This window comes from Polypterus senegalus, chromosome 17 (genome assembly GCF_016835505.1).
Source record: "Polypterus senegalus isolate Bchr_013 chromosome 17, ASM1683550v1, whole genome shotgun sequence".
Taxonomy (NCBI): Eukaryota; Metazoa; Chordata; class Cladistia; order Polypteriformes; family Polypteridae; genus Polypterus; species Polypterus senegalus.
The window spans coordinates 96,742,574-96,768,017 of record NC_053170.1 but is presented as its reverse complement, the minus strand read 5'-3'; the positions used below and the strand labels follow the sequence as shown (position 1 = coordinate 96,768,017).

General features: G+C 45.9%; 1 protein-coding gene across 8 annotated transcripts in view; it reads left to right on the top strand.

Annotated features, from left to right (window-relative positions):
* The window catches only part of itgb4 (integrin, beta 4), a 102,658-nt gene that overhangs the window by 50,000 nt on the left and 27,214 nt on the right, over nt 1-25,444 (top strand). For all 8 annotated transcript variants that reach the window (XM_039740504.1, XM_039740502.1, XM_039740501.1 and 5 more), the window contains exons 9-27: nt 2,498-2,587; nt 4,702-4,824; nt 5,846-6,013; nt 8,317-8,393; nt 9,393-9,607; nt 10,538-10,641; nt 12,308-12,406; nt 13,808-13,937; nt 16,275-16,388; nt 16,493-16,599; nt 16,730-16,763; nt 17,440-17,634; nt 17,917-18,020; nt 18,271-18,329; nt 19,090-19,113; nt 20,638-20,786; nt 21,094-21,273; nt 21,656-21,804; nt 23,956-24,163. In XM_039740504.1, the coding sequence (XP_039596438.1) occupies nt 2,498-2,587; nt 4,702-4,824; nt 5,846-6,013; nt 8,317-8,393; nt 9,393-9,607; nt 10,538-10,641; nt 12,308-12,406; nt 13,808-13,937; nt 16,275-16,388; nt 16,493-16,599; nt 16,730-16,763; nt 17,440-17,634; nt 17,917-18,020; nt 18,271-18,329; nt 19,090-19,113; nt 20,638-20,786; nt 21,094-21,273; nt 21,656-21,804; nt 23,956-24,163 (2,329 nt within the window). The remainder of the gene's footprint in view (nt 1-2,497; nt 2,588-4,701; nt 4,825-5,845; nt 6,014-8,316; nt 8,394-9,392; nt 9,608-10,537; nt 10,642-12,307; nt 12,407-13,807; nt 13,938-16,274; nt 16,389-16,492; nt 16,600-16,729; nt 16,764-17,439; nt 17,635-17,916; nt 18,021-18,270; nt 18,330-19,089; nt 19,114-20,637; nt 20,787-21,093; nt 21,274-21,655; nt 21,805-23,955; nt 24,164-25,444) is intronic.

Sequence of the window (25,444 nt, the reverse complement as noted above, 5' to 3'; positions counted from 1 at the left end):
GCTATTGGTCCATTAGATTATGATATGGTGGCGGCCACCTGAGAGAGTAACCACAGAGCACACTGTCTGCCTTTTATCCCCCCCCTTATGTATTGTGCCTACATGACCACACGGTAATACCCAAAACTATTCCGAAGCGACGTTTGCTCCGTTTTGTGTATCTCACACCCTGCTACTCCACTCCTTTATCGTAAGAGCACCCCTTATCTACGATGGAGCATTTGATCAGAAGAAAATATGAAGGTGGTTTTAAATTAAAAGTCGAAGTGCTGAAAAGAAATTGGTAACTGTGCTGCTGCCACAAAATTCGATGTGTCAGAGAAGAGGAAAAAAAAAAAATTAAAGTGTTGTATTTTTGAATGGCATACAAGTCGGGCTCTGATTTTATGAGTTTCAAGACCCGACTTATATGCGAGTATATTCAGTATATAAAATGATGTCCAGTAGAACTCCAATTATCAGAGGTAATGTGGACTGATGCTACCTTGGATAAACATTGATGGCTGCAGCCATTTCAGATAAAAAAATTACAGATTGTGGCAAGCGGCCGGGGTCCATGCCTGGTCGGGATGCTTCTGCACACTATATCCAGGGGGCACAGCCCTGGACAGTGCAATACCTCCCCCATGGCGCTAGATGGCCGCAGTTGGAGCGCTGCCTCAGTTTCCCACAGGAGTCAATGGGAATTGGACTTGGGTGCAGCCATGTTGGGTCCCGCAGGCACCGCCAAGGGGTGCGGTGCTTGGGATTCCTGAGCCCATGTGGGCAGCATATATGTCACACCTGGAAGTGAGCCAGCGACCACCACTCAGCGGCCAGAGTCAGGTGGGAGGAGGAGGAGGAAGAGGAGGAGTGGTGGTGCCGAGAGGAAACAGAAGCGCTTTTGTGTTTCATTGTGTGCTGCGATTTGGGACTGTGTTGTGACTAAAGGGATTACAGCGAAGACGTGCCCTCCAGCTGAAGGAAAATAGTTTTTGTTTTTACATGTGCCTCCATGTCAATCTGTGTCAGGTCAGGTGCAATATAGCGCCTTTATTACAAGATCTAAAAGATTTTTACAATTTATAAAATGTACAGTATCATGTTCAAACCTCTTTTCACGTGTTACTAGTGGTGTTGGATCAGTACTAAAATTTTGACATTGGTATCGATACCTGTTTTCGGACTTCAGTACTGGTGTACTGAAATGCACTCCATCCATTTCTAGCCCCCCGGTGCACTGCACAATAACGTATCGCCATAATGCCACACTACGCCCCTCTTCCTTTGATGTAAATTCGAGATGTTGCAGCCATCATCCTCAATAACAACAAAACCCACCGTCATACTCCAGTCTCCCGGGTGCAATGTGTCATCGTGCCGCACCGCGCGCCTTTTTCCCTCTTGATAGCCGGGACGTCTCAGTCATGTCGAATCCCAGGTGTGCCGCACAATTGCTTGCCTTCCTGGAGTGTTGCACCGCCTCCATCTTGAGAAGGTTGAGGCAGTAACTACACAACCTCCCGTCTTACTCCAGTCTTTCACGTGCGATGCGCCACACTACTTCCCTCTCGATTCCAGGGTGCTCGGTACAATATTCACAGCAAAGCTTTTCTAAATTACTGCATAAGAAAAGTAGTGTATTACACATTTAAAAGTTCATCATCTCAGTAAATCGGGGCACAGATAATCAGGATTTTACTGTATAAGTTTTCTATATTGTTTATATCTTGTATATCTTTGTACACAAATAGATAAATATTCACAAACATACACAAATGAAAATACTTAAAGTCTAAAAATCCTAATAGGGACAGGGGAACCATTAAAAACCCCTGGCCTAATGAACAACCCAATAATTCTGTTAAAATACTTAATGTCTATTAATATGTCGTTATCTCATAACCCATCTTTAGGTTCATAGTGTCAAATCAGAGCATAATTGTAGGTAAATCGAGGATAACGGGGACTGTGTGACAGTGACAATGTACAAAGCTCACCTTGTGCGATCCTGACTCATCTGTGAATTGGAGATTATATAGCGATTAAATGTGACTTTTTTTCATACTGGTATTGAAATTCAGAGACTCTGATTTTTGGTTCAGTGCTGGTGGGTTTCACACTTTTTTTTTTTTGGACTCATTAGCTTCGTTTTGCTGACCGTGTCTTTTCATCCAGTCCTTCGATTTAAAACAGACTGACATTTTCCTTGCTAGTCAGTACACACACAAAAAAAAAAAATAGATGAACAGAACAATATTAACATTAAATTATGATAACAAAAATGACCAAAACTGAAAAATGAATGAAAAAAAAGACAAAAAGAAAATGTGAATACAAGCCAGAGGAGGACATCTGGCTTCAGCCTAACAACACTAATTAGAAAGGGAGGGGGTGGCTGCATTTTGTATTGTATGGAAAGTCAAAGAATGTTTCTACTTTTTGCTTGGTGGGGGGGGTGGGGGAACCACACAACCCTTGAAAGTTACTAAAATTGTATTTTTATGTCCCAATGCAGAAGCTGAGCCATTACTTTCCAGTGTCAGACATCGGTGAACTTCAAGAAGATTCATCCAATATCCTGGACCTCCTGAAAAAAGCCTTCACGGTAAAGGCAGCATGTTCTACAGTTTGTGGTTTGCGTGGAGATTGGAGTTTTAGTTATTTACTTCAGGGATCCGTCGATCAGCTCTTCCAGTATACGTGTGCCAGAGCATCAGTGTGGGCAGCAGAGTTTAAAATGAATTACAGGCCTACTGAAAATGGGTCATTCAAGGCAAAGATAGGAAAAGCAAAAGGACATCACACTGGTTAGTCCATTAGGCGACTTAGGCACATGTGTGTGCCGTTTAGGAATTTTAAAAGATGCGCATTTGGGACACCAAGGGGTACCACTTATGTAACTCCAGCGAATACAAACCCCCATGGACAACAAGGAGAGCAGTTTTGCTCATTTTAAGGGACATACACTACAAACACCTAGCCCTTCGCCTCCATGTGGGCTTCAACTGGCACCGAGGAACGTTGTATTATTGCAGGATGACTGCAACTCACCAAGTTTGCTATTGGATTAGTGTAGAATTAACATACACACGTATGTATCAGAGCTGCCTACCCTGCTAGTCACTCCTTAGTACTCCACATAGAGACCCCTGGTCTTTGGCATAAACACCACACGGGTGCCCCCAGATAACACCCAGACCTAAATGCTACTTTCGTCTCAAGAATATCGGAGAAGGCTGATACACCCATCGGTTATACACTACTTACCAACCCACAAGGTCTTTCTTCTACTACCCTGAACATTTCTTGGAGTATCCCCCCAGCATGGTAACCCTGTAGAAAATGAATACCAGTGGTCACCAGGCGTCCTTAATTTACTTTATTACTCCAATCTCTCGCATTTGTAGCAGTCCGGTGCCTTTCCGAGTCACACCGTCTTAGGGACGCACCCTGCCTTGGCCCGACTGGCACCACTCACACACAGAGGCACGAAATACAGCAAATCAAATAAATACTGTGCGGTATATTAAATGAAAAAGAAATATGACCAAGAAATATGCAAAAAACCCTCCCCTTAACCAACGGCGATAACAAATACAATACACAATAATAAACACTCACGGCTACGTCCATAAACCAGTCCCATGTATTGGATGCAATTAAAGCTTGGACAGTGGCAGACTGTTTGTAGAGATGACCGTTTCTGAAGTGTGTCGGGATGAGTTGCGTGGAAGCTCGACCTCCCTCGAAGTACAATGGAGACGGCCACGAAACAGAACTTTTCTCCAATCCAGACAATAATTCAAGATAGCGATGTATAATCCAAACAGGTGAACCGTCAGCGGCACTAACTAACTAACTAACTAACTAACTAACTAACTAACTAACTAACTAACTAACTAACTAACTAACTAACTGACTAACTGACAAACAAACAACGTTGATTCTTCTTCCCGTGCGCCTTGTAGGTTCCAGCATTTAAAGGGCCCGCCTTCTTCCCAGCCACCCCTGCGCCCTACTAAAACTGTCCAATAGTGGAATACCCAAGGGGCAGCTGGGACATGTAGTTCCCTCGTCCGTAACACGGTTACAAAATTGAAGGATAAAGCATAGACATTTAAAATCAGCACGGTATTTATTAAAGTAGAATAATACTAATAAAAGAAAGTATAATACAAAATATAAATAGATAGCAGATGGAAGCCTGTGACTGGTATTTCGATACGGAAGTTTTTTGCTGAAACGTTTATTTGCCAGTTCGCTGACAGAACACTTGACGTTGCTCGCTGGTCCCTTACAAGAATGAATAGAGATATACGTAGTTAGATGAGTTGTTTTCAATTGGTCAGTAAATGGCTTTTGTAAATTGCCATTTATAATCCATTGTAGTTCATCTGAGCAAAATTACAAACTTACCAAAGTACTAGGGTGTTGTAGCCTACCGTGTTAGTCATTATGAATGTAGAGAAAAGCCAAGCAAAATGACACCTTTTATTGGCTAACTAAAAAGATTACATTAGTTAGCCAATAAAAGGTGTAATTTTGCTTGGCCTTTCTAAACTTACCAAAGAAAAATAATGATTTTATCCGCCATGATAGATGTGAAATCTAAAATTAGGAATAAGTAAAATAGGATTGAAAAGGAAACGAAGCCGTACATTGTTTACTTTGATTGCTATACTGTTTTTCCTAACTTCTCCTCATCATTTTTTTTTTTAGAACATCCGCTCCAAGATCAGCATGCGTGCAGAAAACATCCCCAAAGCATTCAAAGCAGAGGTGCTGTCTCAGTCCGGACAGAAGACAGAAGCTGGAACTTTCAAGCTGACCCCGGGAGTGGTGGTACGATCAAACTGATTTTGTCAAACTGTGGGACTTAATGCTATCCTATGTGCCTGAGGATGGTGCATTAGAGGTGGCATCAAGTGTAGACCAAAATACATTTAGGATAGGGTGGTATCACACAGATCCAAAGCCTTGAATCTGAATTCCACTCTCTGATATTCTTTGCATGTTCTCTCAGTGTCTGTCTAATTCTGCACCCACAATCCAAAAGTATGCAAGTTAAGCTGATGTCACATCACGCGACTTTTCTGTCAGATTTGTTGATTGCTGTGACTGATCTCGTTTCTGTATCCTGGCTGAAGATTGCATAACCGTCCACATGCTGGTCTTCAGGCGCAGTCATGCGTGCCCCCCTTTTCTCTGACAGCCAATGGCGTGTGCCTGACGGAGTTAACAGCATGCAGCAATCTCTGTGCTTTAATTTATTTTTCTCCATTCTGTTATGGTATGTGAAATATGAGACATCAGACAGACGAGCTTCTGTTCCATTTGTGAAGTTCACGGCCCATGCGAGTAGTGACTTCAATGCCCTTCTCTGGCTTTTGTGCCGTTCTGAAGACCCCATTGGCTGCTGACACGTTCAGTTGGAGATCAACCCACCATCTGCGTGCTTGGCCTGCTAGTTTCGGACTCTAATGTCAAAGCAGCGTTCCTACCTTTTGACCAGCCTTCTCAGTAGGTCCGTGAGCTGATTTAAAATTCACAGAACGGCTTATTTTTGCAAAGAAATCAGACAGCAACCACTTGAGGAAAACAATCGCTTTGTGAGTTTCTAAAATGCTACACTAAATCACAAAGGACCGGCGTGTTTCACAAAGCTGGGAGTCCAGAATAAAGGCAAGAATTGGCCTCTCATTTTGAAATTAGTTGGATCAAAAGCCCACAGGCATCCCCCCAGTCACCACATCAGGATCCCCCCAGCCTGTAAATATCGTCTCTCAAGTGGTACTCATTTGACTTTTTTTTTTTTTTTCTTCCAATGCCCTTTGGTGTTTGACTTTGCACTTTCGCCTTCCAGGAATCTTTCACAGTGAAACTGCAGGCCCAGGAGAAGGTGGGCGATAAGCATGTCTGCAGTCTCCCCGCCGAAGACCAGTCAGGGAACGTCCGCATCAAGCCCACCACCTTCACGGACGCCTTAAACGTCGACATCGGGGTTCTGTGCACCCGGTGCTCCTGTGAGAAGGTGCGTATGGCGGGATCTGACAGTAGGGCACGCTCAGAATAATAAGGAATAAATCAAGCCTGTAAGGATTGTAATGGTGCTGTTGGTTCCATTTTTGTCCCGTAGCTCAATGGCATAGAGAGAAGTTATGAGCATACGCTGGCGCAGTGTGTTGCCCCACCCACCACAAGACAAACCACCCAGATTGGGACCCAAGTGCAGCGGGTGACACCTTGGCACCACACTGGAACAGTGTGAGGTTTTCTTATGGTGGCTGGAGTGCCAATCCTGCCACCAACCCTGTAAGTTGGAAGGAGCCGCTTGCAGGGCTGGATGCAGGTTATACGTCATACCCAGGACAGAGCAATTGCAGGTTAAGGGTTCTTGCTCAAGAGTGGAATCACTTCTGTTGTTTACAGGCTTCGAACCAGCAACCTTCTGATTGCTGCCACAGATCCCTAACCCTCAGAGCCACCACTCAAAGGCAACCCAGATCTAAATTTTCCCTTAGAAGCTGGCTATGATCTAGTGACCATTTCTATTGGTTGTTGTAAAGTTATGTTTGGTTGGGCGTACTAACTGTGTCCCTGGAGAAGGGGCACCTGGTGTTCTGCTCTCCATCAGCATCAAAAACTCCATGCTGAGCAGTTGTCCTTTCAAAATCTTCGTGCCAGTAGAACCTCAAACTTGTTTCATTTACGGCACAGCACCAATCTTAATGTGGTGCACGGAGACTCGGTGTAGCCATCACACTTGCAGTGCTGGTGATAATCACTCTGTAACGTGGGTGTCGTGACCTGGACTTCGTTTTATGTTCGTTCAGCCTTCAGTTGGTACCCACTGTAGTAAAGTCCAGATCGATGGAGTTGTGCAGTGATGCTTGACCTTTTGCAAGTTCCTCCACGCAGGTTCTTCTGGAGTTTAGCCAGAGTGATCATCAGGTTCTTGGGGGCCCCAATATCGACTGCACCCTGGCACTGAGGGTTCTCATGGAGCGCAAGCACAAATATCGGCAGAGATTCTTTGCAGCCTTTTGTTGGTTTTTACAAAGAGTTTGACTCTGTGGGACATCCTGAGACTTTGCGGAATCCCCTCAAGATGGCTGGATATCATGGCCGGTCTGTATGCTGGTACTGTGAGTGCGGTGAAGAGCGGAGGCAGATTATTGATTGATTCTGGGGTTCGTCAGTGGTGTGTTCTGCTCTTACTTTGTTCAGTGCTTGCATGGACTGGGTGGTGGGCAGAGTCGTGGGGTCCAGCGGCCGTGGGACATCTGTTGGTGAAGAAAGATTCACGGATCTTGAGTCTGTCGACGATGCTGTGATCTTCACAGAGTAGATGGGGGCTCTGATTGGTGCTCTCGAGTGAGGGGTCTGAGTGTCTGGGCTTGTGAGGGTCCTGATAAAAATCAAGATCCAGGCCTTTAATGAACTCCTGGGCACGGCCATCCGCAGCGTGTCTGTCTGCGGAGAGAGTGTCGACCTCGTCTAGAGGTTTACTTACCTCGGCAGTGACATTCATGTCTCTGGTGACTCTTCCTCTGAAGTCAGTAGACGAATTGGGAGAGCATGGGGTGGGTCATGAGGTTGCTGGAAAGGGGTGTGTGGCGCTCCTGATATGTATGCAAAAGGATGAAGGTCCAAGTCCTGGTGCTCCCTGTTTGTGAGACATGAACGCTATCAGTGACCTGAGATGAAGACTGGACTCCTTCATGTGTGTCTCTCAGACCGCTGGTTTGACTTTATGTTGCTCATGGAGTCCCGAATGAGGCATTGTGTCAGTTACAGCACTATGGCCATGTGGCGCGATTACCTGAGGGTGATCCGGCTCATTATTGAGGACCCGAGTGGCTGGATCAGGCCAAGGGGATGCCCATGTAACATCTGGCTGTAGCAGATTGAGGGTCATTTCCAGAGGGTGGGACTGGACCGTGTGTCGGCCTGGGGGGGTTGCCAACCAGCTGTTTCATCATGTGGTGGGTGTGGCAATGCGTTGTATTAACATATGCTCCTCAACCTGATCTGACCCGATGTGTTGTTCCAAACTTCATCCATTTAAAAATTATGGAGGCCACTGCACTTCTGGGAAACCTTCAGCCGCAGACCCCCAACATTTTTTTGTAGTGCTCCCCAGATGTGTGCCATGATGCAGTCCTGTTTCTAAGCTCTGTAGGCAGTTCCAGGAAACACCAGGAAGGAGCGCAATGGGTCTGGGGTCCTACAGAATGTTCCAGAAGCAGCATCTACCACTTGAAGATGTCTCCTAGAAGGAAGTATGAAAAGAGGCCTATTGATGCCAGTTGTTAATTTTTTTTTTTCTTACAGAATAGGCTTGTCAATGCCAAGAAGTGCCATGGCCATGGTGACCTGGTGTGCGGCCAGTGCCAGTGCTCCGAAGGCTGGTAAGGACTTGACGCCTTTTCTTCTTCTTCTTTTTCAGTTCTCCTCCGTCTGTGACGAGCTGCTATTCTTTTCAATTGCATGAGGTGCAGATGGGGTGCTTTCTGGAATTAGTGAACTAATTTCAATCATTTTTTGTATAGAGACACAGTATGTATACACACACACACATATATATGAATATATATATATTGTGGTGGTCGAAGGACGAAGGGTAAACCAAAAGCAATTTGGGCTGCCAATGTGGCCCTCCCTGTTTAGTGACTGTTCTTTTAAACAAAATTAAAGCCCTCACTGGGCTTTTTCTCTGGACTGTGGAGGAAGAACGTCACATGGCCGATGGCAGCAGCGCCACCTCTGGGACCTGGGCAGTCATACATACCTGGGAAGAGCGTGGACGTTGATCCTCAGACGTATCCACATGACAATATATATAGTCATCTACTGAGGGAATAAAACGTTCACAAAAGAACTGTTGGGCCTCAATTTATAACTCCAGAGTCCAAAAAATAAGCATAATTACAAAGGAACAAAAGCAGAATAGCCAAGCAATGCTGGGGAAGGTTCGAGGCTTTGTAGAGTGGACGATATTCACATCGGAGCTCCACCCTGCAGTTTGCTCTCTCCAGAACGAGCGCCTCAGCTTTATAGTGGCTGGACCAGAAAGGGGCGGAGTCAGTTGTCCTCATTGGCCTTTCTCGGGTCTGTGGGAGAAAGAAGAGATCAGGAAGTCACAGCACGTCTAGGAGGTGATCAATGGTGCAGTGCACCACTGTGGGGGGCTGGAGTGAGGCGGGGGTCCTGAAGTTATCCATTATTTGCTTCAGAACTGTTTTATCACTGGTTCTGAGGTCCTAAGGTTGGTTTCAATAACCAAGTGAAACCTGTAGTACCGATTCAACACTAGCCTATAGTTACGTCACTGAATTTTCACGTCAGCCTTTGAGACTCTGATTCTTAATACGCATGTCTGTTATTTTTTTTTTTTTTGCTCTTTCCAGGATAGGCCCCTTCTGCAACTGTTCTACCCTGACTGTAGAAGACGATGCAGCCTGCAGAATGCCCAACACAACGTCCGTGTGCTCCAGTCGTGGGGAATGCATATGTGGTATTTGCCAGTGCCACCCTTCTGGAAATCCGCTAGAGCGTTACGAGGGCAAATACTGTGAATTCAACAGCCTCCAGTGCCAACGCTTCGCGGGCTTCCTCTGCAATGGTATGCTGTTCCATCACGGGATCACTTTAGGCCATATCAGTCCTCCTCATGTGCCAGCCTTGCAGAAGCACTTGTCTGGGTAATCCAAATCCTTCTATGTAAGGAAATCTGGCACCCCAACACTCCTGAGCTTCGTTTTTTTTTTATTTTCTACTGATGCTTACTGAGGAAAAAGTAGTAGAGCCAGAGAAAGATGTGCAGATTTTCTAAGTGTTAATATCAGAGAAGCAATCTGAATAGACCTCCCCAGACCAAGAAAATGAGGGAGAGCTATCCAGAATTATCTCCACACCCCAAGCAGATGGCATTAGCTTTATATGCAGTCTCTCCATGAGATATGGCCCCATGTTCTCCCTGTGCCTGTGTGTGTGTTTTTAATACATTATGGTCTTAAACCCACATCTCAAAGACGTGCAGGGTAGCCATCTTGAGACTTCAGGCTAGACTGGTGTAAGTTCTTTAACAGGTGGCGTAGGGGTTAGTGCTGCTGTTGGGAAGCATTGACACAAAATGTTCAAAAGGGGTTTGAATAGGCCTCAAATTACCACTAAAAGCCAGACCACTGGAATAGGTTTGGACCCCTGTGTCACCTGATGGGATTAAGACATGGTCATGTTTTGCCTTGGACCAGTGCTGTAATGAGGAGAGAAAGTTTTGGACTTCACAAGCCACTTCTCGACTTCATTCTTTGGTCTGGAGAGCTGCATCACAGAAACTGCTCCATTTGGCCTATCAGTTCATCATCCAACTTTGACCTTTACCTCCTGTATTGCATGATTTTGTATTGTGTGAATCTGAATGGACGCATGATGGGATGATGTGTTCTGTGAAAGGCGCTATATAAAATGAAGATAGATTTATTAGCTGATCAAGGGAGGAGGAGGAGGAGGAGGAGGAAGAGCTCTAATTGTGTCATTTGCTGTCTTCCAGCTCGTGGCCGGTGTTACATGGGCCAGTGTGCCTGTGAAGATGGCTGGGCCGGCGATGCCTGCGAGTGTCCAACGAGTAACGCCACCTGCATCGACAGCAAAGGGGTAAGAGCTGCTCCATTTTAGAACACCAGCCTTCATCTCACACTCACCAGTGGGGGACCACAGCAGCCCAGCAGCTCCATTCCCAGGCATGACAGATGTCCAAAGTAAAATATCAAAGCCTCAGGAAGTGTTCAGAAAGATTCTCACCCTTTGGGGTTGCTGTTGCTGGCCACACAGTCACCATTTGACCGGACTTTTTCCAGCTCAAAAAACGAATGGCCATTAGCGGGGGCTCTGAAAGCAAATTTAATTAAGTTTTAGCTTACTGTGATGCGTACAGAGTGCAGTGCAGTTCTTACTTTCATGTCTGTTATATGTCACTTGGTATGGGATTTGTAAAAGCAGTGTTCATATTTGTGAGGCGCCATCTGTTGGAATGACAAAAGCAAAGAATATGTCTCTGTTATGTGCCACTTTGCGTGGGATTTGCCAAGGCATGCACCATCTTTTGGGATGGAGAAATGCAATGCAAACGTTTGTGATGTTATTCAGTTGGAATAACAAATTCATTGCACGTGCCTCTATTATATGCCACTTGGTATGGGATTTGTAAAAGCATTATGCCATCTGTTAGAATGACAAATGTAATGCATATGTCTCTGTTATATGCCACTTGGCATGGGATTTGTAAAAGCAGTGCACCATCTGTTGGAATGACAAATGCAATACAGCTGTCTCTGTTATCTGCCATTTGGTATGTTATTTGTAAATATAGTATTAATGTTTGTGAGGCGCCATCTGTTGGAATGACAAATGCAATGTATTTTATTACTACAAACGTTTATGATGCACCATCTGTTGGAATAACAAATTCATTGCATATGTCTCTGTTATATGCCACTTGGCATGGGATTTGTAAAACCAGTGCACCATCTGTTGGAATGACAAATGCAATGCATCTGTCTTTGTTATCTGCCATTTGGTATGTTATTTGTAAAGACAGTATTAATGTTTGTGAGGCGCCATCTGTTGGAATGACAAATGCAATGTATTTTATTACTACAAATGTTTGTGACTATCTTCTGGAATGACATTGCAACCAGGCGGACACACAGACAGACACACAGACACTTATCCTTTTATTACGGTGGGTTAGTGGTGATTATGTCTTCAAGTCATGAAAATTCACCCTTATTTTCCCTAACAAAGTAGGGAAGCCTGTGGCAGCATATTCCACTGTTCTGCCTTAGATTGACAATCCCAGAGTGTGGGCACCCACATTCTGGACAAAGACCCATGGAGTGAGGAGGAGGAGGATTCTGTTTTGTCCTTCCATCTTGGGTCTGAGTGGCCCACCCCTAGCAGCCCATGGGGTCATTTTGTGTAGCTTGAGTCATCCCTTAAGGATCAGCAGTGGTCATTTGGGGACACATAGTGGTCATAGCTGCTTGAAGGCATTCTCAGATCTGATTCCATGACAAAGAAGTCCCCTCAGAGTGACAAGGAGAGGTGAACCACCTAATGTTTTGCGTTTCTGTAAATGAGACCCTTGTATTGGGACATTTTTGTGGTCTGCTGGCACTGATGTTTTCCATCCCAGGTGGTGCCCACAGAGAGTGCTGAGACATTCCACACTTTAGAACTGGTGGCACATGTGGGCTTCTGTAGAGCGATGGCTTATGGGAATTCCGACTTGCTAATATTTTTTTTTTCTTTCCTTTTGCAGGGCATCTGTAACGGCCGCGGCATCTGCGAGTGCGGGCGCTGCAAGTGCGATGACAGCAAGGGGCAGTACAATGGTGCAACCTGTGAGCCCACCTTCATGGTGAGAGTTTGTAACACACTCTGACACACACACACACACAAATACACATAAACACACCTCTGTTTTTTCCAAGGAGGACTTGTGAGAGAGCAGCAGGTGCCTTTCCGTTCCACGTTCGTGAATTAAAATGGTTCCTTTAGATTCTGAGCTAAATGCAAGTTACAGCAGCATTTTTCCCATCAAGACAAAGTGAAAATGGGATTTTAGGAATTTGTGCAAATTTCTTCAAAATAAAAACCTGAACTCTACCACTGGCACACAAGTTTTCAGACCCTTTTGCTTTGGCTCAGGTGCACCTCATTCTATTGATCATCGCTGAGATGTTTCTTAACCTTGTTTGTAGTCCACCCGTTGTCAATTTGATTGATTGGATTTGATAAGGAGAGGTACCCAGCTATTTAGAAGGTCTATAGAAGGTCCCACGGTCGAGCAAAAACCAAGCCATGAGGTCGAAAGAATGGCCTGCAGAGCTTTGAGACGGGATTGGGTCAAGGAATAGACCTGAGGAAGACTACAAAACATGTCTGCAGCATCGAAGGTTCCCAAGAACACAGTGGCCTCCATAACTCTTAAATGGAAGAAGGTTGTTACAACCAAAGATCTGGCCACCTGGCCAAACCGAGCAATCGTGAGAGAAGAGCTTAGGGTCAACTCTAGCGCTCCGGGGTAACTCTCTGAATAGGTTGACTCCCCCCGGTCCTTCCAGCGTGGAGGCGTCCCGTCACACTTGTCACGTTCAACCCATGTAGACTCCAAGCTGGAGTGCCTGCCAAAAGGGGGATTCAACGAAGTGCTGAGTAAAAGATCCGAGTACTTGCTTCAGTGGAATAATTCCGTTTTCTTTCCTTTCTCATAAATTCCTCCTCAATGCCTGTTTTCACTTTGTCAGTCCAGGAAATTGAGTGTCGCTTGGCGAAGGAAAAAAATGAAAATTGAAAAGATTTCAGCACAAGGCTGCAGGATAACAAAGTGTGTGAGGGTCTGAAGACTTTCTGTAGCAGGGACAGCTGAGAGTCCGTCGTCTGGACACCAAGGGTACCTCCACTCTACTGTAAGGACAAACACACACAGTCACACCCCTCGCTGTGTGTTCAAAATGAGAGCCCCCTCTCGTACTACCCACAAGGGCCCACTTAGCCTCTCATACAGCTCTAGTTCTTGTTAAACTTGAACCTGAGAATTAATCACCACAGGGTCCTCACAAACTCTGGCAAATCCAATTGCCTCTGATGCCCCCTAGTGGTGATATTTCAACTTGTGCCTCTTTCGTTTTTTTTTTTTTATTTTTTATTTAATACCCAAGCTACCCTCAGACAACAAGGTGTACTGTGAGGGTCCGCACGACCACTGTGTCTGTTTTATACTCGAGCTGATGGCTTTCTCTTTCTGCTTCTGTGGCAGGGCCTGCTGGGAGTCTGCGAGGACACGAGGGCCTGCGTCCAGTGCCAGGCCTGGCAGACGGGAGAGAAGAGCGGCGAGGCCTGCAAGGAGTGCGGCTTCCAAATCCAGATGGTGGATGAGCTGAAGAAAGGTGAGCCGGGGACGACAAAAAAGAAATGGGAGAGCGGCATACCGCACAAATCAGGGGCAACCCCGCCTGGGCTGCCTTATGTGTGGTTAATTTAAAAAACTGTTATACGTTGTGGAGGCTGGCCCAGACACAGACAGGTAGACACGTCCATTTCACCCAACACACGTTTATTCATCGGTTCACACTATATGCCACACAAACCCCCAAAGTCCCCAAAGTCCTGGCCACATAATGCCTTACTTTCTTCAGGTCGCCTCCTTGCCTCCTCCAGCAAGCTCAGTCCACTCCACTCCCGACTCTCGCCTCGAATGAAGGGAGGCGGCCCCTTGTATTCACACCCGGATGTGCTCCAGGTGCTACCTGGCAATATCTTTCCGACACGCCCCTGTGTGGCGGAAGTGCCGGCTGTATCCCCGGAAGCACTCCGGGTGTCCCTGCTCCTCTTCCCCAGCACTTCCTGGTGTGGCGGAAGTGCTAAGGTCCAGGGCTCCAAAGGCATGGGGGCGCCCCCTGGCCGTGACCATGGGCCCCTACAGGGTGGAGCCTCAAAGCTCTGTACCCATGGCCCCCAAAGGAACCAGGGCAGTCACCCCCAGATGGTCTGGGGAAGGCACAAGCCCTCCTCCGGTCCTCCTGGGCATCCCGGCCGGGTCACCACCCCAGCCACCTCTGACAATGTATACGAGGTATCACGGATGGCCGGACTCCACTTTCTTGGAAGGACTGGGGGAACAAGTGTGGAAAGAGCATTACCTCCCCCGGAACACTAGATGGCAGCCCCCCCCGGGTGGCAGCGGTGCCTCGAACTCCCACAGGGCTTCATGGGAGATGGAGTTATTTACAGCCCTGTTGGGAACTGGGGGCACCGCCAGGGGGCACTGCAGCTGTTCCTGAGCCCATGTGGGCCGTTCTTCTGCCAGACACCTGGAAGCGCTGCTAGAAGTGGGGCGACGAGCACCTGAAGTACTTCCGGGTGCCTTATATAAGGGGTCGACAGACATTACTCGGTGAGCCAAAGTCGGGTGGAAGGTGGACGAAACTTGCCGAGGAGGAGTGGAGGAGAAAAGAAAAGAGTGTTTTGTTTAAGGTGTGCCATGATTGTGCTTAACGGGACTGTGTTGCGCTTATGGGAAACGGGGAAGGCATTTCCCACTAGTTGAAGAAAAGTAAAAAAACATTTGTGTTTTTATCAGTGTACCGCCTGCATCTGTCTGTGTCGGGTTGGGTGGCTGACATGCCCCCTAGTGGTTTTGTCACAGAGGATAAGTCAAAACGTAATGGCAACGAATAGAAACTGATGCAATATAACACATCCGCAGTGGCTTACGGGTAATTCACATTCGCACAGGGCGGTGCTCTGCCGTTTGTCTAATTGAAGCTGCAGGATTACCCCATTGTTAACCAACAAGAAGTAGCGAGATTTCTTTGGGGGAGAGGAAGTGAAGCCTGCTTTTATTATTTTGTAATTCATTTTTCTCCAGGCTTGTATTTTTATTTCGAAGTCTTTTGATTTCTGAATCTATTTGCTGATATTAGCCTTACTGGAGTCTGCCATTATAGGGGTGTCTTCCCACGGTGCCATTTTGGTTTTCCTTTGTGTTTGACCCTGCTGGGGTCCCCCTACGGGTAACATGTGGTGTCAAAACTTGTAAGAGATGCCAGTCGATACTTTCAGATGGTCAGAGTTTCGTGAAAAGGAATTTAAAAAGTCTTTGCGGGAGGTGTCCGCATGTACTAAAATGTTTCCCGACCAGTTTCGGTTCACTTCGACTTTGAATCGGGATTTCCATTTCACGAAGAATACGTTAATTGCTGCAAACTGCTGTAAACGTGGTATAACGTGTTAGGCCCATAATGGTCACCACTGTTTTGGTTTGATGCAGGCTGGCCAAGCTGTTATAGTTTCTGATATTTAAAATGTTCAGTAAGCAGAAACACGGAGTCAGAGATATCCAAAGTAAGAGAAACAACAAGACGATTCATTAAAACGAGTCTCCAAAAAATCCAAAACTCTTTTGCCAAGGTGTGTAGCCTCTGTGGCTTCTTGTACCTCTCATTACACGGCTGCCCCTTAGTGAGTGTTGGCTGTCAATCAAAATGGTTGGGTGGGGCTAGGAGCTGGGCATGTCTGTAGGGCGGAGCTGTGGGGGTCAAGCCACTACCTGTCTGTTTCACATGAAATCACCATTTAACATCACCATCCAGCTAAACAGGCACTGATTTTTCTCTCAATTCGGGCAGATCTCCAGCAAAGCCAAGAAATGTCCCGTCTCGTGGGCTCATTCGGCAGCCTCCTCTTCTTTCTTACCCATGCCCTTTTTTTTTCCTGTTCCACAGCGGAGGAAGTGAATGAGCACTGTAGTTTCCGAGATGAACACGATGACTGCACCTACCACTACACCGTAGACGGCACCTCCGAGAACAAGGACATCATGGTGCGCAAAAAGAAAGGTATGGTGCAGAGAACGGGTGGGGATGTTGTCCCACAGGCCAAGGCCTTTTCTGCCTCTTCGTCTTTGTCTATATAAAGTCTGGTTTTCTCTTGTGCCTAACAGATTGCCCCCCAGCTGGATTTCTCTGGCTCATTCCCCTCATCATGTTTTTGATGTTGCTCTTGGGACTCCTGCTGTTGTGCTGCTGGAAGTATTGTGCCTGCTGCAAGGTGAGGTGCCATGCTGATTAGATATACAGCGCAGGTGCCAATCATTTCAGTAGTGCGTGAAACAAAGATGGCATTGCTGGAAAGTGGAACATTTGAAATGTCTCTAATGTATGGGTCCTTCTTTTTACAGGCTTGCCTGGCTATGCTTCCATGTTGTGCACGAGGTAAGCTCTTTCGAGATAAATATGCTGTAATATCAATGGGCACCCCTTAAGTGCCTCCACAGTCATTTATAGGTCACAATCACGGGTTCAAAACATGGCACATGGGTGGGAGGCCTGAAAAAATGAGCCACAAAAGCCAGCCAGGAATTTTACTGGACAGCCCGGAAGAGGCTCCCCCAGACCAGCATAACCCTCAACTGCTAACTGCAGGCTTTAGCCTACCTAGACAGGCCTATATGTGGGGAGCTGGATTTAAAATTTCAGAAATGCAATAAACTCCCAAAATTTACAAAAATGCCTTAAAAGGGAGAGAAGCCATTGAAAGAAAAAACCCTGGCTTGTAAGCAAAAGGCAACAATGACTCTTTATAAATTGAGAGTTTTATTAACGAATAAGAGGAAAATTGCAGAATGCTAGTATAAGTTAAAAAATAGAAAGGGTAGGCCTCAAAGGCCAACAATTCCAAAGATAAATCCAATAACCGGAAACCGGAAAGTTCAATTTGATCCCCATGACGGTCATGTGATGATGAGCTCACATTGTGGAAATATGGACCACTTATACTTTACTGTGAATTGTCCACTATGGAAAGGCACTCTACGAGAACACGAGGTCAGCGGTCCCGCCCTCCCCACTCACTCAGCCCCTCGAGAAACCTTCTGCTTTCTCATTCCAGGTCGCATGGTGGGCTTCAAAGAAGACCAGTATATGCTGAGACAGAGCCACCTCACCTCGGATTATCTGGACACACCTATGGTGCGCACCGGACCCCTCAAGGGGGCAGATATTGTGAAATGGAAAATCAACGACAACGTTCACCGCCAGGGTGCTGTCTACAACCAGGCGACAACCACCAACCCCAAGGACATAAGTGAGTGCGCTCAGCAGGGCCGGGGCAAAGGAATCAGATGACTTTGGAGGGGGTGATGTGTAGGAATTGGGGACATTAAGGTCAGAAAGCCCCCCCCACCCATCATTAAACCCTCCTGACCACTGCATGCCGGGTGTTTCTCCCTGTGGCTTAATATCATGTGTGCGGGGCTGAGGGGGGAAGCAGACCATCCCTGTAGCTGGGAGTTTTAATATCCAAGACCTGTTCTGTTCCATCCGTGTCATTAGTGCGACTCCATGATAATCTCAAATTGTCTCGTAGTTCCCTACGGTGTGTCACTGCGTTTGGCCCGTCTCTTCACGGAAAACCTCTCCCGTCTGGATAGTCGTGAAACTGACCAACTGCGACATGAAGTTGAGGAAAATGTGAGTAAACTTTAGTCAAACTTTGTGTGAGCTCTCATCTATGAACCCTGACCTGGAGGACCACCTCGAGTCGGTGTGGTCAGCGTCTTGATTGGTCTGCATGGTACACGCTCAGTTTTTCCCTTTTATGTCATACTCTGTGGCCTCTGATCCAAACATCTGATGAAAGCTGAAGAAGATGAGAGCCCCAAAATGATAAACTAACAAGTAAAAACCTGCTCATGTTGTAACCGATATGTTTGCTTTTCAGCTGAATGAAGTGTACAAACAGATCCCGGGAGCACAGAGGGTCCAGAGGACCAAATTCAGGTAAGGCCTGTTATAATCGGATCAGCCCGTCACGTGAGCGTTGGCTTGAATTCACTTCATTGTTTGGATTACAGTAAATCTGTAGAGTCCGCTCCCGTGGTTTAATTTATCTGCGTCTATGAAAGCGTAACCCGTTTCGAGACACCCACAGAATTCTGTGAGGCCCGTTGCACAGGAGCGACGTGTGAGGTTGAGCGAGAGCAGGTCTGTGACGCCCTTAGCTGTATTATCATGCTATTTCCCTCTATTTCCCCTTTACCAATTTTCTTTAAGGGGTAGTGTACTCATCAAGTTCACTACCAGGTTGGTCTACTGTCCCACTTTAAGATTAACACTCACACATCTCTGTATAAATCCAATCCAAAGTCTGTCTGTCTGTATGTCTGTCCACTTTTACTTAACGGATTTAGATCGTTTTTTTTTTTTCTATAATCTGCTTGAACATTCAGGTTGATTTTGCGACTTCTCTCATTGTGCTCTGTATCATAGTTTGCTTGAGGGCTCCGATTTAACTTAACATCAGAAAAACCAAAGAACTGCTTATTGACTTTCGCTGCACTAAAGAGCCGTGGTTTCTCTGTGTGGCTAGTGACGGTGCCCACAGGAGGAATGAGGGGCCTTTGCTCAAGACAAGTGGTTAACTGAAAGCCTTTGCCTGTCCGCTGCGTTTATTGCCAATGTGACTGTTAAACCTTTGATATTTATTTATTTACAAACTGAATATCATTTTTACAATTGTTTTTTTTTTTTCTTTTTTAAGGTTGCAGTCAAATGCAGGAAAAAGGTACGTAAAAGAGTGTAATGGATAGACGTTAACATTCTGTTTAAAGCAAACATGTGGTTTCGGGCTCTGCTTTGCCACTTTAGCTTGCCAAACAGTTGGATTTGCCATTCATTTACTCGCCATGTGACAAAACTGCAAATAACATCTCTAAGTGCCAAATATCGCAGTGTTAGGCACACGTCTCTGGCCTCTTGGAACTCCTTCACTGGTTGTTTTGTCGTGCGGTCAATGTCCACAATAACTCACCAGAGACAATGTCAGAGCAGACAAATACAAAGACAGACTGGAGAAAGGCACTATATAGCAGAGGACGGTATTAAAGGCATTATAGAATTAAAATTGAAAGAGAAATTCATATTGGGTGATAGGCGTGTGAGGCACAGTGTATGATAGATAGATAATATGAAAGGCACTATATAACATTATATACACTAGTTAGATATGAAAGGTGATACACAGAGAGACAGGCAGACAGATAGATGACAAAAGGCACTATAGAATAGATAGATGAGAAATGAATAATAAAATGGACGGACAGATAGATGAGAAAAGGCACTATATAGTGGCTGGAGACATAGATATGAAAGGCACTATATAATTTATAGATGAATAGATGTGAAAGTCATTATATAATAGATAGATAGATAGATGAGAAATGAATAATAAAATGCATGGAAAGATAGATGAGAAAAGGCACTATATAGTGGCTAGCGAGATAGATGTGAAAAGCACTGTATGATATACAGATGTGAAAGGCACTATATGATAGATAGATAGATAGATATGAAAGGCACTGTATAATGGATAGAGAGATTGATATCATATAATGAAGGAAAGGCAAACGACATTCCTGCTGGCCATTTAAAGGCCAATCTCTCCTGCTCCCCTGACAGTCCCAGTTCATTGCTGATGACCCCATTGTGATTTTTTGTTATCCCATGGGATTCCTTCAGCTGTTTGTAATTGGCAGTGTAGGCCAACATTTAAAAAAACACAAGCTAAGTGCAGCACTTTAGCTGTTTTCATGTCAAATGTGGGCACTGAGGAACAAATGCAGTAGGTTTTGTATACGTTAAGTTTTTAAAGTCGATATTCTCAGGGCTGAAGATTGTGTCTGAGTGACTCACAACAGAATAATGAAAGGCATCAGTGACAGACACCTCCTGTCTGCTAATATGGAGTAACGTCCTTGGCTGTGGTCAAATGGACCAAGTGAAAACATTGCAAAATAGATATGAAACATACTTTGATAGATATGAGAGATGCCAGGTATGATCCGTAGATGGATAGATTAGGTTCTCCTTATCTTAGATAAATAGAGAAAATGCCATAAGACAAACAGACAGATGTTAGTTTAGTCATCGTCTGTGACACTCAGAGGTTGGGAGACACTTGTAGGATGCCTACTTATTTCTCTACATGAATCTCTTTTCAAAAAGTCCACAAAAAGTTTCAGAGCACTTTCTTTCTTTCTTTCTTTCTTTCTTTCTTTCTTTCTTTCTTTCTTTCTTTCTTTCCTCACAGGCAGGACCACGCCATCATGGACACAGTCCTTTCTGCCCCTCGCTCGGCTCAACCAGACATTGTCAAGCTGACTGAGAAGCAGGTCCAGCTGGGCAGGTTCAATGACCTGAAGGTTGTCCCGGGGTACTACACCGTGGCGTCTGACAAAGGTGAGTGGTCCGATGGACACGATGAGCTGCTGCTATGAAGCCAGTGGGACTTTACTGTGAAAGAGACAGTCTGAGGCATGTGACGCAAGTCTTGCTAAGCTTTACACTTTTCTGGTGTCATTTGATTGCAGACTGTTTCTACTCATGATGCCAATAGTCTAAGGTCGCTAATTCCAAGTAAAGACAATGACTGGTTTCCATTTCAAACTTTTAAAATCACATTGAAGTTGTCCCTTTCCCTCCGTTTTTGACATTTCATTACACCTTTATTACCATTTAATGAACATTAGCCTCTCTTGTCCCCAAGATGCTCAGGGCCTGGTCGAGTTCCAGGAGGGCGTGGAGAACGTGGACGTGCGGGTGCCCCTCTTCATCAAGGATGAAGACGATGATAAGAAGCAGCTGCGAGTCGAGGCCCTGGAGGTGCCCCAAGGCATCGCTGAGATCGGACGGCGATTTGTCAACATCACTGTCATCAAGGAACACGGTGTGTACGCACAAGGAGGGTCAGGTGGCAAATGTGGCAGCGCTCTAATGTGGTCAGGCCCACCATCACCCATGATAAAAATCGAAAGGGTGGCAGCCATCAGGGCCGTCATTTTCACGCCGCTGTCCGCTGGCCCCTCGGTTTCGGTGGCGGCTTCTTGCGCTCATATCCAAGGGTGAAGGCTTTTCTGTGAAGCGTCAAGGGTTAATCCGCTGCCTTGTGGATTTGTTTACTGGTCAGGCTATTTATTGTGTGGCAGTGTGTCAGATCCATTAGCTAATTACTTAATTGTAATTTAATTAAAATGTGTATCCAGCTGGACTCCCATGGCTGAACCCCTCTGAGTTATGCGCCCTAACGACCATGCACCTTATTTTCACAGCCAAGAGCATCCTGTCGTTTTTGCAACCGTCCTACACGTACAGCCGGCAAGAGAAGGTGGCGACAATTCCGGTGGTGAGGGAGATCATTGAGGATGGCCGCACGATGGTCACATACCGCACGCGGGATCTCACGGCCAAAGACAAGAAGGTGAGTTGAGTGAACACGTCAGCGTTTCCTCTTCCTATTCAAAATGTCTGTCCGGCGTTGGGCCATCTTGGAAATGGGATTGACGTAGAGAAAGGCAGCCAAGGAGAGCACAGAGTGAATGTGTCTTCATCATCACGGTTTCGATTTTTTCTTTTTGTTTTACATCATTTTCATCCTATTGGATATGGAGAGGCGGCACGGTGGCGCAGTGGTAGCGCTGCTGCCTCGCAGTTAGGAGACCCGGGTTCACTTCCCAGGTCCTCCCTGCGTGGAGTTTGCATGTTCTCCCCGTGTCTGCGTGGGTTTCCTCCGGGCACTCCGGTTTCCTCCCACAATCCAAGGACATGCAGGTTAGGTGGATTGGCGATTCTAAATTGGCCCTACTGTGTGCTTGGTGTGTGGGTGTGTTTGTGTGTGTCCTGCGGTGGGTTGGCACCCTGCCCAGGATTGGTTCCTGCCTTGTGCCCTGTGTTGGCTGGGATTGGCTCCAGCAGACCCCCGTGACCCTATTCGGATTCAGCGGGTTAGATAATGGATGGATGGATGGATATGGAGAACTTGGCAAGTTTGCCCCACGTGCAGTAGTTTAAAATTTGAAAAATTTTCAAACTTACGGGATGCCATTTTGTTACTGTTGCTGTTACAGTGCGTGGGGCCTGAATAATGGTAATTCCGCACCAGACCAGGGGGTGGCGATTTGCACTGACTTACTGTCTCGATCCTCAGCAGACCATCCATGGGAAATCCTGCGCGGTTCTGGCGCCAATGATGACGTCCCTTCCGTTTTTTCATACGGTGAGGGCACTTCCAGTCCAGACAGCATCACATCCAGTCTCAGTGTGCACATGATGATGTCACTTCTGGGTCCGGCGCACATGATGACATCACTTCTATTCCAGATGACATCACTTCCTGTCTTGGCCTTTAAAGCCGCCATCTTTACAGCCTTAAATCAGTTCAGTTTTGGACTCTGACCTGTGAACAACTCACACCAAATTACCCATTTATAATATACGGGTGGCAACTCCTAACCTTTTTGAAGTCTCTGGTTCGTACATATGACACTGGTGTATGACGCCAGATGTGTGATGCTGTAAATCGTCGGTGCCGGTTCTCTGCTCTGACGATGGCGTTCCGTGGAGTTTCTGGTTATGAATCTTTACTTGTCTGTTGGCTCACATCTCTTCTTCTGGTCCTTTTTAATGATGAATGAATGAGGAGAGTTTTGTTCACATTATCCATAATCTCAGATGCTTTCTGGGTTGTGGCGATTTAAAGCATCACAAATCTAACGTCTCTAGTGTCGATCGTCAAAATTTGCCGGTATTCACTGGTAACCTTTTTCGCTGAATATTGTCCTGTAAATTACCTTGTTGCCTGGCGTAGGCCAACATTTTTTCCCAGAGCCCCATGATGCTTTGTGAGGCCAGTGTGATGTCACAAACCTGTAGCATCCCTGCACAGGATCTTTCACGACTACTGCAAGGTTGCCTTCATTATCTGTAACAGTCATGGAAAGAAGATAACAAAAGATCATAAAGTTGTTGGGGGAACCACAGGTGACCCCACACACATGTCGTCACAGACGTGAGTCATTCAAATTGCAGTAGGATGAGTTATGAGGCTGGGCAGGTGGAAGAGTCAGATCACCAGGAGTGACATCAGTGGTCTTCAACCTTCAATCCTCCGGTGTGGAGGGGCAGTTAGATAAGGCGCCACCCAGTGACTTGGAGTGGAATTACCATTGGATGAACTCTGAAGTTGCCCCCCAAGTGCACGCGTGTGACGCAGTACAAAAGCCCGGACTGCATCTCTGGTGTTGACCCCATAGCTTCGATTTACGTCTATCCACCAATCGCTAAAAACACGTTACGCACCCTGCAGCGGCATAACAAAACGTTTATTACACAAGTTTTGGTTACCGAAAATTTTACAAAAGCTGCCGTCAATAGCACATTGACTTCAGAACTTCTTAGAACTTAGCGTGCACAATGTCGCGAATGTTATTCTGTTTTTCCTAATATTCTTAATTATTATTACTGTTTTTGAATCGTGATGTAATTTTGTTTGTTTCTTTGTGTATTTGTATGACGAAATGTCAAACATTAAAAAAAAACATTAAGAATCCCCGTGCCGCCCTCTCTGTGTCAGGACTACATATCTACTGAGGGAGAGCTGACCTTTCTGCCAGGAGAAAATCAGAAGAACGTCAAAGTGGACCTGCTGGAGCTTTCGGAAAGTGACGCTCTGCTAACGGACAAGCAGATAAAGCAGTTTGTCATGGACCTGACGAACCCGCGATATGCGGCCAAGCTGGGAAAATATCCACGGACCACCGTCACCATCACGGACACACCAGGTAAGTCCAAAGGGGCGTCTCTTAGGGTGGGGTGGCCTGTCTCGGCCTTAAAGACCCTGTAGCTTTAACTTCCTTGAGAGAATACATGTGTGTGTGTGTGAATGAGAGGGAGTTTTGAGGAGTGGTGAGGACGCAGGGAGTAGAGTTGGAGAAGGTGGACGAGTTGAAATCAACAGTTCAGAGTAACGGGGAGTGTGGAAGAGAGGTGAAGAAGAGAGTGCAGGCAGGATGGAGAAGAGTGTCAGGAGTGATCTGTGACAGACGGGTACCAGCGAGAGTGAAAGGGAACGTCTACAGGACGGTAGTGAGACCAGCTATGTTATATGAGGTGGAGACGGTGGCACTGGAGACAGAGCAAGAGTTAAAGATGTTAAGATTTGCATTGGGTGTGATGAGGATGGACAGGATTAGAAATGAGGACATCAGAGGGTCAGCTCTGGTTGGAGGGTTGGGAGACAAAGTCAGAGAGGCGAGATTGCGTTAGTTTGGAGAGATGCTGGGTATAATGAGAGAAGGGTGCTAAGGATAGAGCTGCCAGGCAAGAGGAGAAGGGGAAGGCCTAAGCGAAGGTTTATGGATGTGGTGAGAGAAATGACATGCAGGTGATGGGTGTAACAGAGCAAGATGGAGAAGACAGGAAGAGATGGAAACAGATGATCCGCTGTGACAACCCTTAACGAGAGCAGCCGAAAGAAGAAGAAGAAGAAGAAGTTTAAACTTCCTTGGATTTCCGTTGCACTGTTAGGTCATCTGTGCTTCCCTGTGCTGACCCTCTTTAACGACTCAGGGGTCTAATTGAGTTATCATTCATCTCTTTGCTATACATTTACCAACGTGACTCAGATACGTGTTAAACAGCCCGTTGGTGGACGGAGTTTGTGTCTTCTTCAGGCCCCTGACTGTTTCAGCGACACCACTCACCATTCGCTCAATGAACTGCTCTAAGAGTGATCTGCTAATCTATTAATTATGCAATAATGGCACTACTTCTTTGAATGATCACTTATTTAAAAATGCTAATTGCTCAGTTATTGACTCGTTTAGCAATTCTTAATGACTCAGTAATGTAATTGCTTTAGTGCTAATAATTTAATCACTCAAGTCCTCGATTTGCTCGATTAATGAACTGAGTGACCGTCACGCTGTTTCTCAGTTCCCTCGTTATTTTAAGGTACTATAAACGAGTCATCACAACTTCCTTACTTCATATCTTAATCACCCGAACCCTAATTAATGAAACTGTTATTTAATTAGTGCATGGAATGACTGCCCATTAATTAA